The following is an 18,431-nucleotide window of genomic DNA, read 5'->3' as shown; positions in this document are numbered from 1 at the left end:
GCTCAGCTGGTAAAGAATCCACCCGCAATGCAGGAGACCCCAGTTCACTTTCAATTCCTGGGTTGAGAAGATTCCCTGGAGAAGGGATAGGCTATCCATTTCAATACTGTAGCCTGGAGAATTCCATGGACAGAAGAGCCTGGCAGGCTACAGTCCATGGGGTTGCAAAGAGTCTGACATGACTGAATGACTTTCATTTTCATTTTTAGGTCATGAGAGTAGAGCCCTCATGAATGGAATTAGCCCTCTCTTATAAAAAGAGACCCCAGAGAACTCCCTTGCCCCTTTACCCATGTGAGGTCATAGAGAGAAGACAGTCTTCTATGAACCAGGAAACAGCCTCTTACTAGATGTCACATCTATGGTACCTTGATCTTGGACTTCTAGCCTCCAGAACTATGAGGAATAAATTTCTGTTGTTCATAAGCCACCTGCTGCTGCTGCTAAGTCACTTCAGTCGTGTCCGACTCTGTGTGACCCCATAGATGGCAGCCCACCAGGCTCCACCGTCCCTGGGATTCTCCAGGCAAGAACATTAGAGTGGGTTGCCATTTCCTTCTCCAATGCATGAAAGTGAAAAGTGAAAATGAAGTCGCTCAGTCGTGTCCAACTCTTAGCGACCCCATGGACTGCAGCCTACCAGGCTCCTCCGTCCATGGGATTTTCCAGGCAAGAGTACTGGAGTGGGTTGCCATTGCCTTCTCCAGTGCAGGAAAGTGAAAAGTGAAAGTGAAGTCGCTCAGTCATGTCCGACTCTTAGCGACCCCATGGACTGCAGCCTACCAGGCTCCTCCGTCCATGGGATTTTCCAGGCAAGAGTACTGGAGTGGGGTGTTATCGCCTTCTCCGTCATAAGCCACCTAGTGTATGGCATTCTTTTATAGTAGCTCAAACGGACTAAGACGGGCTTGATGAACTGAATTCAGGGTGTGGTCTGTGAAGTTCAAAGATAAAAAAAAATGACATTGTTATTTCCACCAATCTCAAATGGAAATCTAACGTTTCTTTCCATTATAGATGTAGACAATACAAGTAGCATTAACAGTTTCTGTGATTTAGTCATCAATAAAAATCAGACATTTTCCATCATATTAGTTAGTATAGATATACCAACATTTTATGTTCTTTCATTTTGTAAGTCCTTAGCCACTCTTATATCCTACCAAATCAGTTAATAAAGAAGTATATATGTTTAACTGTATCACAAAAGTTTTCCTAAAAATATTCTGACGAACTATATTTTAATATAATTCATTTCCTTTGTAATTTAAAAACATTCTGAGAAGGAGACCATATGCTTCAGCAGTCAGCCAAACAAGTTTAGGGGCACAAAAAATTTTAAGAATCTCAGCTGTATATAACTTCTCTTTTACAACTGTGCCAGGAGTAGTATTCTCCATACTGCAGCTAGAAAAATAGTTTTAAATATAAATTGGCTCATATCACTCCCTATTTAAAACTTTCAAGAGCTTCTCATTGTACTTTGTAGAAAGCCAAGACATCACAAAAACAGCCTGTGGGTCCTGCCTACTTTTGCCATCTCTCCAATTTCACGTGGTAGCATTTTCCTCTCCCATACCAGTCTCCTCTAATTTTGTGAAAGCTCCAAGTTCTTTTCTGCCTCGAAGCTTCACACATACAAGTCCCTGGAACACTCTTCTCCCCATCTCCTCACCAGGCTGGCTCCTCCTCTCTCTTTAGAAGTCAGTTGAAATATTGCCTCTTTGCAGAGTCTTGACTGATTATCTTATCCAGTAACGATGAGGTCATCACTTTCCTCACCTATTCTGTCTCCCCACTCTTTTCCTTCATGGAAAAATACTTATCACGATTTATAATTACAACTCTCGCTTGTTTATTTGATGATTGACATTTCCCTTCAGGCATTTGGCTTTCTGAAAGTGGGAATCATATCTATTTTATTCACCACTATGTCATCAGTGCCAGCACATAGGAAAGACTCAAATAACTGCTGAAAAAGTTCTCAAATATAATCTTAATCAACAAATACTCCATTCAAATAATATTTACTGAGTACCTAACATGCTAGTCACAGTTCTGGAAGGTTGAAATAATTACGGAACAAAATAAAAATTCCCGTCCTTGCAGAACTAATGTAGTATTCTAGACTTCCAATTTTGACTATGATGGAGGAACAGGGACTAATTAAACCCTCCTGCTTTAACTTAAAAACTGGAAAAAAAAATGAACAAATTTTTTTAAAACATTAGACAGTAGGCAACAGAGGACAGTTATCCCTGAGAGAAGGGAGGCAAGATAAGCCCCATGTCCCAGCTTACTGCTTGAAAAGATTTCTAGGCCACAGCACAGGGAGGGGCTACCCAAACAGATTTCAGAAACCTCCTTGAGTTGATGAGGGAGTGACAGAGAAGAAAAACCTACACACACACACACACACACACACAAACACACACACTGGAGAGAGAGAGAGAGAGAGAAAGAGAGCAAGCACGCACTCTGGAGGCCTCCAGAGGATTCCTTTTGAGTCTTTGGCTGAATACTGATCAGCACATATGTGGGAGAAAACTGCTTGAGACTACGAAATGAATTTCAGAAAGGATCAAGTGAAGTAGTCCCCGGTGATCACACACAGCTGGAGTAGTTTCTGTCTCTACTGGACAGAGTAGAAAGATCTCATACACGTAGGGGACTGATGAGTTTTAGGAAGGGTATCTTCAGTAGGAAGGGTATCTTCAGTAGTGGTGCCAAGTAGGCCTTGACTAACGGCTGAGGCGGTTAGTCACCTATCAAAGTTCAAAAGAACAGATCAAAATGTTTCTGAGTTATTTAACTGGACCACAGAACAAAACCTCCAAATATTTAAAGACTACAAAAACTTCCAGTATGCCACACACACACACACAAAAATTCACAAATTGTGGAATATAATAAAAAAATCCAGGCATACAAATAAGTAGGAGAAAAACATATTCCATAATGAGGAAAAAATTAATACAAATTAATTAATCCAAAAATGAGGAGAAAAAGATGCAGAATTGACATAAATGATAAAATAAATAGATAAGGATGCTGTTAAAATAGCTATTGTAAATATTGTCTACATGACCAAGGAAATAGAGGAAAGCAAAATATGATTAAAAGAGACATCAGTTCAGTTCAGTTCAGTCACTTAGTCGTGTCTGATTCTTTGCAACCCCATGAACTGCAGCACGCCAGGCCTCCCTGTCCATCACCAACTCCTGGAGTTCACTTAAAACTCATGTCCATCGAGTCGGTGATGCCATCCAGTCATCTCATCCTTTGTCGTTCCCTTCTCCTCCTGCCCCCAATCCCTCCCAGCATCAGAGTCTTTTCCAATGAATCAACTCTTTGCATGAGGTGGCCAAAGTACTGGAGTTTCAGCTTCAACATCAGTCCCTCCAAAGAAATCCCAGGACTGATCTCCTTTAGGATGGACTTGTTGGATCTCCTTGCAGTCCAAGGGACTCTCAAGAGTCTTCTCCAACACCACAGTTCAAAAGCATCAATTCTTCAGTGCTCAGCCTTCTTCACAGTCCAACTCTCACATCCATACATGACCACTGGACAAACCATAGCTTTGACTAGACAGACCTTTTTTGGCAAAGTAATGTCTCTGTTTTTGAATATGCTATCTAGGTGGAAGATATTAAAAAGGCCCAAATCAATTTTTTAGTGATAAAAAGCACACTGGATGGAATTAGCACCAATTAGACATTGCAGAAGAAAAGATTAATAATGAACTTGAAGACAATAACAGGAACTCTCCAAAGTGAAGCACAGTGAGGAAATAGACTGAAAACAGACAGAGACCACTGAGCTGGAGACAACGTCAGGAGCCTAATAATCATACAACTGGAGTCTGTGAAGGAGAGGAGAAATATAGTGTGTGGAAGAAAGGAAAGAAAAAATAATTGAAGGCATAATCACTGAAAATGTCCAAATTTGATAAAAACTATAAATCCACAGTTTCAAGTAACTCAGTACCCAAGCAAAGAACCATGAATCAAACTACCCCAATGTACAGCATAATCAAATTGCTTATGTAGTGCTTGAGTAGAATGATGGAGAGAACAGAAAATAAAACATAATAAATAGCTATGGAGGATGTTAGATGATAGTCTGCTTTATAAGAAAATAAAAAGTACAGCAGGGTACACTACAAAGAAAAAATATCTTTATATGGAGAAATTTGGAAGACATCATCTTAATCAAGTAATTAAAGTTAATACCATCAGTAAGTGACAATTTGAAATCATGTATCACTGACAGAAGGGAGCAGTGAGATGGATATCCCCCCAGTTCCCTGATATTAATGTCAAATTTCTGTTACTTTAATTAAATCATAAAGAAACACCAGGCAAACCAAAATTGAGTGACACTCTATAAATCTGTATAATCTTTATAACTGTCAATGTCCTAAGAGTCAGGGACATCTGTGCCTGACAGGACAGCTAACTACCACCCATGATTCGGAACTGGGTTCTTTTGCTAAAAGGGACATTATTGGGATTATCTGAAATACTTCAATGGGGTCTGAGGAGTAGAAGGTGGTGATGTATAAATAAATGTATAAATGTTAATTGTACATAATGATTATATTATGAATATGTAAAAGCATGTTTTTACTTATAGGAAATGTTAAAGTATCCAGAGGTAACAGGCACCTGTTGACAACTCTTCTCAAATGGTTCAGGGGAAAACAAAATTCTTGGCATTGTACTTGAAACTCTTCTGTATCTTTGAGGTTATTTCCAGAGTAAAAATATTTTTTCTAAAGAAAAGAGAAATTAGAAATACTGAGTATGAATAACTTTCTTAAGAAGTTAAGCTTCAAAGCAGAGCAAACAAACGAGGCAGTTGCTAGAGGAGGAAATGAGGGGTTCAGGAGAAGAAATTTAAATTTTATATAAGATGTACAAATAACACTATATTTGAATGATGATGGAAATGATGAAATAAAGAATCAAAACTGGTGATTCAGAATGAGCAGCAAACTGCTGGAGCATGTCCCTGATAAGGGAGATGAGATCTACTGTGCAATGAAGGAATTTCCTTTTGATACGAGCAAGCATCTCCCTAGATTGACAGCTGTGAAACCCAGCTACCCAGGCACTTCACCCAACTGGACTGGGGCTGAGAATCAGTGAGAAAGGGAAGGAGGGCTCTAGGCAGTCCCAATAAAAACCACCAGATTATAATCTTGGGCTCTGAAAAACAGGAATCTATTCTGGCAGACACCTTTACAGCTCTGAGTAGTAGAAGTTGTCAGTAAGAATAAAAACCAGACCCGAGAATTTAAACTGTAAGTAAGGCTTGAGTAAATTCCATCTTCATTACATCCTGAATCCTGAAACACACCTTAAAATTAACGCTGCAAAATGCTTGCAACCCACTGATGGGTCATCACTGCCTGTGCCCATGGACAACTGCCTATGTGTTAAGGGTATCAATCATTCAATCACTCCTTCAGTTGTATTGCCTGCCCTATTGGAGCCATCCAGGATTTACAGTTTCAAATTGACTCCTAAAAGGACTTCAAAGATCACGCCGGGATGGAACCTTAGAATGAGAAGTTATCCTGAACATTGAATATTGCCTGTTACAAGCCTGGCAAGACAGCTGAAGGCAAAAGAAACTGTAACACCTCTGGGAAGAGATCATAAAATTTTCACACTAGAGAGACTGACCTGCACTTGTTTACAGAGATGTTTTTAACTCAGGTCAAAAGCTGTTGGCTACAGTAAAGGCTTTATCATTCATTGAACTATCAATATGTAATTCAAGTAAGGGAAAATTTAAACATCTAGTTTGATCCTTAGTAAATGCAGAAGTGTCTGTATTCTTCCCTGTGTCTTGGAATTATACTGAGAACACAACAGTCGGTATGCTGAGCAACATTAGGAATGCCAGAAATGGAAAGCAGCATACCACGATGTCCTGTACCACCAAGGTGCCCACATCACTGCTGGTGGTCAGAGGTGAGTCTAAAGGATCTCTCCGTTATGACTGTGGAAAGCACCCAGGATCAAACTTTGTTTGTGATATTAGAGAAAGTAAAATTGTATGAATAAATACCTAGCATTTTAAATTTGTACAATAAAGTGTAAATATTCTAAATAATCTTGCCCTCCCTGTTCGTCCAAGGTGATATTAAACTGATGATACACATCAATAGGATTTTCTTTTAAAAAAGGAAATAAAAGAATTAATTTTCAAAACAGTCATCAAGAAAAGTACATGGTATTTACTCAATTTAATTAAAAAAAAAAAAAGACATTCAAAATTATCCAAAGTAGTTATATTTTGAAGAAGGAAGAGCTTCCTCTGGTCTGAAAACTAGGTTATTCAGAAAAATTCATTTTCTAGGGATTTTGAATTATCAAGGTTTAGCGGTGGGCTGCCATCCATGGGGTTGCACAGAGTTGGACACGACTGAAGCGACTTAGCAGCAGCAACAGCGGTACTGCTTCTCTAGCTCCCACGTACAATGCACAAGGCTAAGAATATACTTGGTGCTTATTACCATTGACACCACAAAAATACAAAGGATCCTAAGAGACTACTACAAGCAACTATATGCCAATAAAACGGACAACCTCAAAGAAATGGACAAATGTTTAGAAAAGTACAACCTTCCAAGCCTGAACCAGGAAGCAATAGAAAATATGAACAGACCATTCACAAGCACTGAAATTGAAACTGTAATAAAAAATCTTCCAACAAACAAAAGCCCAGGGCCAGATGGCTTCACAGGTGAATTCTATCAAGCATTTAGATACAAGTTAACACTTATCCTTCTCAAACTCTTCCAAAAATTGCAGAGGGAGGAATATCCTCAAACTCATTCTATGAGGCCACCATCACTCTGATGTCAAAACCAGACATAATATTACACAAAAAGGAAAATTACAGTCCAGTATCACTTAAGAACATAAATGCAAAAATCCTTGATGGAAAACTAGCAAATAGAATACAATAATACATTAAAAGGATCATACACTACAATCAAGTGAGGTTTACACCAGGGGTGCAAAGTGTATATATACAAATCAGTCAATGTGATACACCATATTAACAAATGAAGAATGATGCAAAAAGTTGGGGATGAAAAGGAGGAAAAAACCTACATAATAGGAATTAGAAAAATCATCCCTTTAAATCAGAATTCTTTCTAAAATGTAAATTTTGAAATTGTCTTTAATTGAGAAATAGGATGTTTTAAAGAAAAAAAATTTGGAAAAAAAAGTTTTGAATTTATTATCTTATAAGCAAATTTCAAATAAATCTGTCGTAGCTCATTTATAAATGAGCTTCAGGGGGTTGATCATTTTTTTAGGGTGTTTGTAAAAATGCCATAAGACATATTAAAGGAGGAAAAGGAACATGAGGAATTAAACTTCTATCTTTATTTAAAAAAAAAAAAAGAATATACTTGGTGCTTAACAAACATCTACTGAATTTTGAAAATTGTACCAACCCTCATAAAAATGAAGTTTTATGCTCAATTATTAATGTATGCCTGGATTCAATTTAAATTTTTTGTTCCACTTTCAGCAAATCAAATAAATTAAGACTGGATATCTTTGAACACAGCCTTTTCCTCTGTAAGTTCCAGACATACTATACCTATTTTGTTAACCCTGAAAATAGTCTCAGTTTGGCCTATATGTAAGGTTGAAACTTACTCTTCCTAATAAACTGAATGCAAGAATTTTAAGGAAGAGATGTTAAAACTTTTGATTCAAATGCTGGAGAAGTATTTGAAAAGTCTCAAACCTAGGATGTCTGTCCCCTCTCCAGAATGAAGCAGGACGTCTAACTGACTTGTGTCTCAGTAAAACTTTCCCTGAAGTTCAGTTCCAATGTATTATGAGTTAATTGTCAGAAAGATGATTTACTTACTAGAAATGTTTATATTTGGTTCAATAGTTACACAACTTTGTCAGTTATGAAAATCAGTCTGTTCTTTTCATGTTGAGCTGTTTTCAAAAAGAAGGTATACTATAAATGCTGGCTACTAATATTCATATACTTGACATAAAACAATTTACCTATTTTAAAATGATCAATTCTGCCCTACTTTTTGGCATTTTACTGAACTTTCTCCTTTATGATGAGTTTTATTTGTCCAGTGACATCATGCTTGGAATTTCCCCAACCATAAATGTAATTGGAAATGTCATCCAAAATACAGTTCCTAATGTCTTGTTATATGATACATTTAGTACATGAACTTAAAGCTATCCACTAAAAAAAAAGTGTTTTCTCATTGCCTGCCTATCTCGTCACCAAGAAGTAGACAATAAGGTCTTTGACGTTGAGGACTGTGTAATTTATCTGACGACGGTAAAATTATTTAGTAAACTGACTAATAAGTAGGATCAGAATGGAAAAGATTCATGAACAAGTGGGAATTTAAGCTGACCTGTAATAGAGGAGTAAGATTCAGGTATTGTCCTAGTCCATTTGGGCTGCTCTAATAAAATGCCAAAACCAGGTGGATTGTAAACAACAGTTCTCGAGGCTGGAAAGTCTAAGATCAAGGTGCCGGCGATTCAGTGTCTGTTGGGTCTCGATTCCTAGTTCATAGACGCCTACCTTCTTGTTGTAACCTCACAAGGTGGAAAGGGAAAGGGAGCTTGCTGAGCCTCTATATGGGCACTAATTCCATTCCTGAGGGCTCTGCCTACATGACCCCTAATCACTTCCCAAAGGCCCCATCTCCAAATTCTGCCACATTGGGTGTTAGGATTTTAATGTATGAATATGGGAAGGGACACAAACATTTAGTCTACAATAAATAGGAAAAGAATAGAAAAGACCCTGATGCTGGGAAAGATTGAAGGCAGGAGGAGAAGGGGATGACAGAAGACAAGATGGTTGGATGGCATCACTGACTCAACAGACATAAGTTTGAGCAAGCTCCAGGAGATGGTGAAGGACAGGGAAGCCTGGCATGCTGCAGTCCACGGGGTTGCAAAGAGTCGGGCATGACTGAGCAATTGAACAACAACAAATAGGAAAAGAATAAGTGGAAGGGTGTTCTCACTGAGGGATTCAGAATAACCAGAGAGATGGTAATCTGCACAGCATATTCTTTAGACAGTGGAGAACGCCAGTTTGAAAGGTCTATTGGAACCATTTGGGAGAAATGAGAAATAACTTTGGCATTTATATGTGAGGCCAATATAAGGAGCATTCAATTAGTTAAGAGGCAATCATTTCACTCATGCTCCTGGCCTTGGCTTTATTTTGCACTTACATGTATATTATTCATGATGCCAACAATGCCATGCATTAAAGGGCTCCCTTTCAGCTTATGATGATTCTCACCCCTCCTTAACTACCCTTCCCATGCTTATGGGTGGGTGGGTTCCTGGGAGCCCTGTTTGTGCAATGTGCTGTAATTCAAGCGTTAGTTGATTGAAGCTGCAGATGGCTCATCCTTGGTAGAGCAAATGTACCACTCTAGGCGGTGAGACTTTCTTCATGGAGCTGAAAGTGTGATGTGTGATCCTGGGAGTTTTGGGCAGCCATTTTGTGTCCACCACATGCAAAGGGCAGCTGAGAAATCTATTCCTCCCAGGAAAGGAAAGAGGCTGAGAGAAGCAGAGACATCCCAGAGCACCCAGAGCTCCTGCTGGCCTCTCAATTCTGACTCCTGATGCTCACTCAGCTACACTTCTGCTCTCAGATTCTGAGACGCCTTGTATTTTTTATCATCAATCCCTTCTTTCTGCTTAAGCCAGCTTGGGTTAGGTTTCTATTATTAGAAACCCAGAGTCCTAATATAGTGACGAATAAATAGATTCACTGAAGTCTTACTGTCCTTTGCTTTCACATGTACTCTCTTGACTCGCACTCTCAGGACAAGCTTTCTTTCACAGGCCTTTGCTCAACAGCAGCATATCTTGTTGTTTCATACATCTGAGTGTCACAGTCTCCAAAACCTCTCTTTGCCCCTTTCCCCAGAGCCCATCCCAGCTTTCTTTGGCTTCTCTTTCCTTTCTGTCCTTGAATGAAATGCTAACGAAGAAACACAGAGAGGCTGGGAGTATAATTTATATATGCCTGAGGCTTATGAACAGATAATGGGTTCATTAGCCCAAATCTCCCAGGATCTGTGATACAAAGGGATAGGAAACACGAAGCCTTAAAAAGGAATATGCTCTTCAGATCTTCTCATGGTAAGCCTACTCTAGGCGGCCAAGGATATTCTGGAGGCCACAGAAGGGATAAGGCCACCCTTGTGGAAGGGACCCTCGACACCCCCAGTGTCAGCTGTGCCCGCTTTTCCTTGCTCCCTATTGCCTCAGCTACACTAGGCTCTGCCAGAGGGACATCAAGCCACTGCAGCCTTTATAGCTTGAAGAGGCCACTGCTGTGATTCGAAAAATCACAAACCTGGGATCTTCAAAGAGAAGTTCCTTCTTGCTGACAGGATCATGCATGGAAAGTAGGTGGAGAAACCTGAACGCTCAAAACTCTGAAAGGGACTCTAAAAGGCAGGTAAACTAGTCCTAAACCAGTGGCAGTTTTATTCCAAGAGCTAAACTAAAAATAACCTGACACTTCACCATAGCATGCCTGCCTGGCTCTGATGTGCAGAACAAATGCTGAAATATAGGCTGCCGCTGTTATTTCCAACAATTTTAGGTCCACTGATGTCAAGAGGAATTGAGAGATTTGAAAGTGACAATCAGCTAGGAAGGCAATCACTCATCGTTCAGTTTATTAGGCCAATGCTTTATGTCTCAAAGAGATACTGATTTATTTGGTCTCTTCACAAGTAGCATACCAAGGTAATCAGGGTGAGGTATTGGCTTCATTCTGATGACACTTGGTAATTATGCTTTTTGGATGTCTTACTTGTATCAGTAATAGGTCTTGTTCATTTTTTTTGGTCACCCTTTATTAGACTAGGATCCTTGAGAGCAAGAATCATTTTTTCATCTTTATCCAGCTCTATATCTCTAAGACCTAACAAGGCCAGGCAATTTAGAAAGCTCTCACTAAAATATGTATTGGATAAAGGAATAAATAATAGAAAAATAGCAAAAGTCCACTCTTATGATGAAGGTCTGGGAAAGCATTTTTAGATGCTGGGAGGGATTGGGGGCAGGAAGAAAAGGGGACGACAGAGGATGAGATGGCTGGATGGCATCACCAACTTGATGGACATGAGTTTGAGTGAACTCTGGGAGATGGTGATGGACAGGGAGGCCTGGTGTGCTTCGATTCATGGGGTCACAAAGAGTCAGACACGACTGAGCGACTGAACTGAACTGAATGATTGAGTCTTCAAGGAGTCATGGGAGTTGGCAAAGCAGAAATGCAAACAGGAGGAGACCGAATGTTCCAGCCATTTGAAATTCCCACCAAGGGAATTAAGAATGGTTCAATATGGCATGGGGGTGAGGGGAAGGGAACAAAGCTGAAAAGAGGGGCAGGGGCCAGAAGGACCTTACACACACTCTGCTGAAGAATTTGAATTTCAAGTTCCAGGTGATAGGAGTCATGAAAAGATGTTCAACAGGAGAGGAACCTAATGAGCTTTTCTTGCAGCAGTGGTCTTTGGCAGCCACATGGAGGGTAAGTGATGGTGGGGATGGACTGGGGTCAAGAAGGGATTGCAGAGGTCAGCAGTCCCTCCCTTGCAGCTAAATGCACTGTGTAGTCAGTAACTCAGGTGAGAGGTGATGATGGTCTGACCTACGGCTGAAAAGGTCTGTTTCTGCCCTGTTCCTCCCACTGTCAGTTTCTCATACCACCTACACCATCACATCCTGCTTCAGGACGTGGGCCTGGGGATGCTGAGTTGTACCAGAAAATGCCAACCATACTGGGGCTTGGCAAACACTTTCATCTTCACTGGGCCACCCCAAAAGGCAAAGTGGCATTTTGCAGAGGCCCACACACAGAACATCTCCCAGCAGGAAAAAAAAAAAAAAAAAGAGCTGAATGACTCTTTTTGGTGCCACAGTCTTTGCGTGACCTCACTCCTCCCAGCAGGTACTATGCCCACCTGCCACATTGTACTTTTTTAAGAAAGGAAATAAAAAAGAACAGGTAAAGGGGAAAATGGAGAAGAGGAAGGTAGTGAAGGTGCAAAATAGATGTTAAGGACCCTTTATCACATTATAAATAAAGAAAAATTAAAGCAATTGCAAGAAAGAAGCTGTTTACATTTTGTGGCTCATTACCAGGATTCAAATTGTATAAAGGAGATTAAGGATAGATGGGCTGGTTATTTGCTCAGCTTACCTACAGAGGAAAATAAGCTCTCCCTTCAGACTCTAGCACAGACCTGATGGGAGTAAAAAGGAGCAAACCTCTTCCCATGGGACCATGTTTCTCTACCTTAGCTATACATTAAAACTAACTGATAATGTAAATAAAAAATTACTGTTGTCTGAATCATAGATTCTAATTTAACTGGTCTATACTGTGGTCTTAGAAATGGTTCTTTTTATCGAATTCCCTGGGTGATTTGAATGTATAGGTGGGCTGAGAATCATTCCTCTAGACCAGGGTTCAGCAAAGCTTTTCTCTAAAAGGCCAGAGAGTAAAAGTTTTAGGCTTTCTGAGCCAAGTGTCATCTGTTGCAACTATTCTACCCTGCTGTTGTAGCATCAAAGGAGCCACAGACAAGATGTAAATGAGTGTATGGGGCTGTGTGCTAATAAAGCTTTATTGACAAAAACAGACAGTGGGCTGGATTTGGCTCATGAGCCATAATTTATTGACCCTTGCTCTAGAAGCACATTCCAAAGGAGGGCTGGATTGTCCAGGTTCCTAAGGCAGGTATGGACAAATCTTACAGTTTAAAAAAGGCATTTGGAAAACTGTTCTAATTTTAATAAAATGAAATACACTGCTGAGTTCCATGTCATAAAATGCTCAGGTCTTCTGAGGAAGTGAAGCTTTGATGGTTGGCAAAAATTTACTACCTGTGGTAGCTATCTATGTGGGTTAATTTACATTGAAAATCTGCCAACAAAAGGTTTCTATTTAAAGTCCTGGCTCAACATGTTAGGTCCAACTTAAGGCAAAGCTATCAGGTTAGATCTGGGGAGTGAGAGAAAGAAAGAAGTAGATTACTATCTTTTATGAAACCTTTATGCTGTTTGACTTCTCAGGGAGACCATGTGTGGTTTTTGTGTTCTGAAGGAAAAAATCCAAGAGTATAAAAGAGAAAAAAAGTAAAAATAAAAATGGTGGATAGAAGGGCTAGACCTGAAGATAAACACTAAAAATTAGAACATACATCAGGATAGAAAAAATTAAACCCAAGTGAGAAGGACTTCTTTACAAGGTCAGAGAAGTGAACTGGTCGATTGCTATGTTTTGTGGCTTCTCCAAATCCTTTGGCTAGAATTCAGCCATGAGCCTATGTTCTGCTTTGAAGTTTACTCAGTGAACTAGCTTTAATTTATACTATCATTTTATTCTGGAAAATTCCAGAGAGGGCCAAGGCACATTAGAAAATGAACTTTTGCCTAACTATTAAGTTTCTCTCCCACCATCTTTTTTTTTTTTTAATACATTTATTTATTTATTTTTGGCTGTGCTAGGTCTTCCTTGCTACACGGGCTTTTCTCTGATTGCAGCGAATGGGCCTACTCTCTGTGGTGTGAGCCTCTCATCGTGGTGGCTTCACTTCCTACAGAGCACAGGCTCTAGGGCACATGGGCTTCAGCAAGCTGAAGCATGTGGGCTCAGTAGTTATGGCTCCTGGGTTCTGGAGTGCAGTAGTTGTGGCACACGGGCTTAGCTGCTCTGTGGCATGTGGGATCTTCCCAGACCAGGGATCGAACTGGTGTCTCCTGCATTGGCAGGCAGATTCTTTACCACTGAGCCACCAGGGAAGCCCTCTCCCACCGTCTTTGGTTTCATCACTCTCCATAGAAGAGTAGTCAAATGACACCTGGCTACAAGTTATACTCCTGACAAGGCCAGCTGAGCCTGTGTGTGACGCCATGCTCACCTTTATCCTATCGATGTTGGCTTCCATCTTCAGCTGTTCTACCAGTTTCCTGGCTTGTGCTATGCTGGCGGTGTTGTTGCTGGCCATTGGAATGCTGGGTAGGTTTCAGATACACTAGGAAAGAAAACAAGCAGGAAAAATACATCAGAGAAATCACCAGCTGCCAAATGTGTGGGTTCACCATAACTGGGAGATCCCAAAAGAATGAGTGCAGTCAGGCCAGGCTTCTCCAGCCATCTACATCCCCAACCCAGCACTGTGTCTGACGGGCAGGCAGACCAGAGAGATGAGGATTGTTTTTCCTTCTCCCTATTTCTCCCCCTTCCATTCTTTCTTCAGGGGGAATCATTAAATCAGCTAAGATGAACTGCCACATGAAGAAAGCAAGTTATCAAATTTATGAAATTTATTACAGAAGGGGACAACAGAGGATGAGATGGTTGGATGGCATCACCGACTCAATGGACATGAGTTTGAGTAAGCTTCCAGAGTTGGTGATGGACAGGGAAGCCTGGCATGCTGTAGTCCATGGGGTTGCAAAGAGTCTGACATGACTGAGCGACTGAACTGAACTGAATTTATGAAATAAGTTTATGAAATAAATTCAAAGTGGTAAGGGTGACAGTATGCATAATTATTGTTGTCATTTATTGGGCACTGCTGTGGTTAGATATTGGAGAAGGAAATGGCAACCCACTGCAGTACTGTTGCTTGGAGAATCCCATGGACAGAGGAGCCTGGTGGGCTACAGTCCACAGGGTCGCAAAGAGTCCGACACGACTGAGCGAATCCTTAGTATTGTTAGATATTGCTTTAGAGAGTGGAGTTCTGTACCTATGTAGATGGTGAGGTGGGTTCTTTGTCTCTGGCTCTGTCAGACCTCTTTCCATCCTTGCCCCCCACCCCCTTCAAATCCTATCCCAATTTCATTTCTTTTCTAATTATTTCTTGACCCCTCCCATCTTACTTTATTCTTGCCGTTCACCTCAGAAAGTATCCTATTCTATTTTCAGTGCCCACTTCCCCCAGATTGTGATCAGGTCTTCCTCCACGTCAAGGTGCCATATGCTATTTCTGGACTGTCTTGTAAATTTGCCCTTTAGGTCACTGAAGCAATGTCTGAGAGCTGCAATTTAACTAGAGTGCATGACCCCATAAATGAGAAGCATTAAACACTGCTTTAGTCAACACCAGTTGGGTCTTGTTCGGAAGATATTATATTAAAAACCACGACTTCCACTAGCTTTGGGGAATATCTTTATCTAGGGATAAAGTAGGCTCAGGCTACAATTTCAAAAAGGAAAGAAGACACATAGAAAACCTGTAGAAAGAAAAATAAGCCATAATAAATTCAGTACATAGGTTTTTACATATCCATGAAAATCAGGAAACAATTTTTATTTAATTACCAAAAAAGCAAAAGTCTACAAATTATTTTCTTTGCTTTTTATTTCTTGATATCTAGTTCTTCCAGACAACAGAAATAATTAGACAGAACTCTCTGTGGACAAAGAGGTCCCTGCATAGAGAATGTTATTTTATAAAGAATACTTCAAATGCTAACCCAACAGCACACAGTATAAATTGGAAGATAGTTAACTGTTTCAGGGGCTTCCCTAGTGGCTCAGATGGTAAAGAGCCTGCCTGCAATGCAGGAGACCTGGGTTTGATCCCTGGGTCAGGAAGATCCCCTGGAGAAGGGAATGGCAACCCATTCCAGTATTCTTGCCTGGAGAATTCCATGGACAGAGGAGCCTGGTGGGCTACAGTCCATGGGGTCCCAAAGAGCTGAACATGACTGAGTGACTAACACTTTTAACTGTTCTCTCAATTTATTTTCAAAGGGCTTTGAGACAATAAAATGGGAAGGAAGGCTGAAAGAATTTTGAAGTGGAAGATTTCTGAACTCCAGGTTCAAATGCTTGAAGATCAAGGGAGGGATATTGCATATAAAAACAAACAAAAGGGAGGCTTTAACAACAACAATGATTTCATCAGTATGGTTAGGGATGGAATCATTTAAATATAATTTAACCCACAGGTAAATTATACGCCCCAAATCAAACAAACAACTTACAGCCTCGTAAAACTTCACAGGGCCAATCAAAAGAAAGTGAAAGTCGCTCTGTCGTGTCCGACTCTTTGTGATCCCATGGACTATACAGTTCATGGAATTCTCCAGGCCAGAATCCTGGAGTGGGTAGCCTTTCCCTTCTCCAGGGAATCTTCCCAACCCAGGGATCAAACTCACTCATCTAGTAGCATAGCATAACTCTTCCATTCACCCAAAGATGGAAGGAGCCACGATCTACAGGACCATGGAAACCACTCTGGGAAGTTAATATTTCCTCCAGATTAGAATTTATCACACTAGGGTACAGACTATCACAGAATTTCCAAATCCTCATTGGACCTGAGGGAGCTATGAGACTGGTCAGCTATGATGCTGGCTTTCAGTCTAAACCAGATCACACAGTAACTTGTGGCAGATCCCACAAGTCTCTGGAAGTCTCTGGTATTGGAAGAGCTTGCTTCCAATACCATTTTTCCTTGTCTTCATCAGTGATAACAATTTTTTTTTTTTCTTTTTAACAAAGACCACAAGAACCCTGAATTTTAGTTAGGTATATTTTGCTGAAAAATACACTCCCAGGTTCCCTTGCAGCTTGATATGGTTATTTGACTATGTTACGGCCACTGAGACATAAGCAGAAGTGTCCCTGAAGGAAAGGGAGGTGCTCTGTGCCTCCCCTTCCTCTTGCTGCTGGCCTAGAAGGTAGTCATGTTCAGTACAGGGTTCTACCTTGAACAAAAGGCCTAACACTCCAGGATGAGCAGGAAGAGATGGTCCTTACTGATACTGTAGAGCCACCATGTCAGCTGTGAACTGGCTGCCATCTGCGTGAACAGAAATAAGCACCTATCTTGTTTACACCACTATTATTAAGGGTTTCTCTGCTGTTAGCTGACAAATCTGCCATTAACTGATTAAATGATCCATTATTTTCATTTGAGTATCCAGGAAAAGTCTATGTCCTAATGCCTGTTTATGTTCCCTGGAAAAGGCATAGCTGTCCTTAGGAGGCTGAGATGGAAAGCGTGTGAGTTTTCTATTGCTGCTGTAACATATTACTATAAATTTAGTATTACTAGCTTAAAGAATATAAATTTATTATCTTACAGTTCTGGAAGTTAGAAGTCTGAAATAGGTCCCACTAACCTAAAATCAAGATATTGGCAGATATTCCTTCTGGAGGTCTAAGGGAAAATGTTTCCTTTCCTTTTCTAGCTTCTAAAGATTGCTGACATTCCTTGGCTCTTGGCTTTTTTCTTCATTTTCAAAACCAACAAAAGTGAGTTGACTCCTTTTGATTCTTTATCAGTCCAAGCTCTTCTGTAGTCACCTGGCTTTTTGATTCTCCTCTGCCTCCTTCTTCCACTTTTAAGAACCATTGTAACCACACTGGATCTACTCTGATAATACAGGATAATCTCCTTATCGTTAGGTCAGCTGATTAGCAACCTTAATTCCATTTGAACCTCAAATCCCCTTTGACATGTAACACAACAATCTGCAGGTTCCAGGTACGGGGACACAGACATTTTGGGGGGCCTTTATTCTATCTACCATGGAAGGAGACCTTTGTGCAGGTAGAGAAGTAAAGTGGGAAGGTGGAGTGTTGAGATAGGAAAAGAAGAGGGATGAGAGAGGACACAAGTCTAGAAATGCAGGGGAAAGAATACATAAAACCTAAATGGTCTTGAAACCATTTACCTCAGATTGGGACTTGAACCCATGTGCCAGGATTTGAATCTAGCCAAAACCTAGTTTGGGACTCAAACCCACATGGCCAGGACTCAAATCCAGCTAAAACCCTGCTTGGGATTTGAACTCATGATCTTTTAATTAGAACACACTTACCTGATGTCTGAACTTTCTGAGGCTCAGGTTGTTTATGTCTCAGAGCATAAGGAATTCAGTGAGAGGCAAAGTGACAGGCAAGACGTAGATTTACTAATATAGGGTGCTTGTAAGAAATGCTGATGGGCAGGCAAGGGAGCTCTGAGTGGGTTACAATTTATAATGAATAAGGGTCTTTCCCCCTTTTTCAAGTAGACATAGATGCAGACATAAGGCATACATCACTAGCTCCTCCTTCATATTAGGCAGGAAAGTGCCTGACCCTATGAGGTCAGGGGCTTCCCAAGGGGGTGCCAATGGTAAAGAACCCGCCTGCCAATGCAGGCAGGAGACATAAGAGATGCAGATTCCATCCCTGGGTCAGGAAGATCCCCCTGGATGAGGGCACGTCAACCCACTTCAGTATTCTTGTCTGGAGAATCCCATGGACAGAGGAACCGGGCAGGCTACAGCTCTGCTGCTGCTAAGTCACTTCAGTCATGTCTGCTTCAGTACATAGGGTTGTAAAGAATCACACGA

The 18,431-nt window shown here is 40.6% G+C and overlaps 1 protein-coding gene across 3 annotated transcripts in view; it reads right to left on the bottom strand.

Moving 5' to 3' along the window:
* GNG2 (G protein subunit gamma 2) overlaps window positions 1-18,431 on the bottom strand; it is a 131,750-nt gene that overhangs the window by 8,998 nt on the left and 104,321 nt on the right. For all 3 annotated transcript variants that reach the window (XM_027553749.1, XM_027553751.1, XM_027553750.1), the window contains one exon: window positions 13,991-14,104. In XM_027553749.1, the coding sequence (XP_027409550.1) occupies window positions 13,991-14,077 (87 nt within the window). In that variant the 5' untranslated portion in view covers window positions 14,078-14,104. The remainder of the gene's footprint in view (window positions 1-13,990; window positions 14,105-18,431) is intronic.

The sequence above is a fragment of the Bos indicus x Bos taurus genome, chromosome 10, assembly GCF_003369695.1.
Source record: "Bos indicus x Bos taurus breed Angus x Brahman F1 hybrid chromosome 10, Bos_hybrid_MaternalHap_v2.0, whole genome shotgun sequence".
Lineage (NCBI taxonomy): Eukaryota > Metazoa > Chordata > Mammalia > Artiodactyla > Bovidae > Bos > Bos indicus x Bos taurus.
This window is presented reverse-complemented; position numbering and strand designations above follow the sequence as displayed.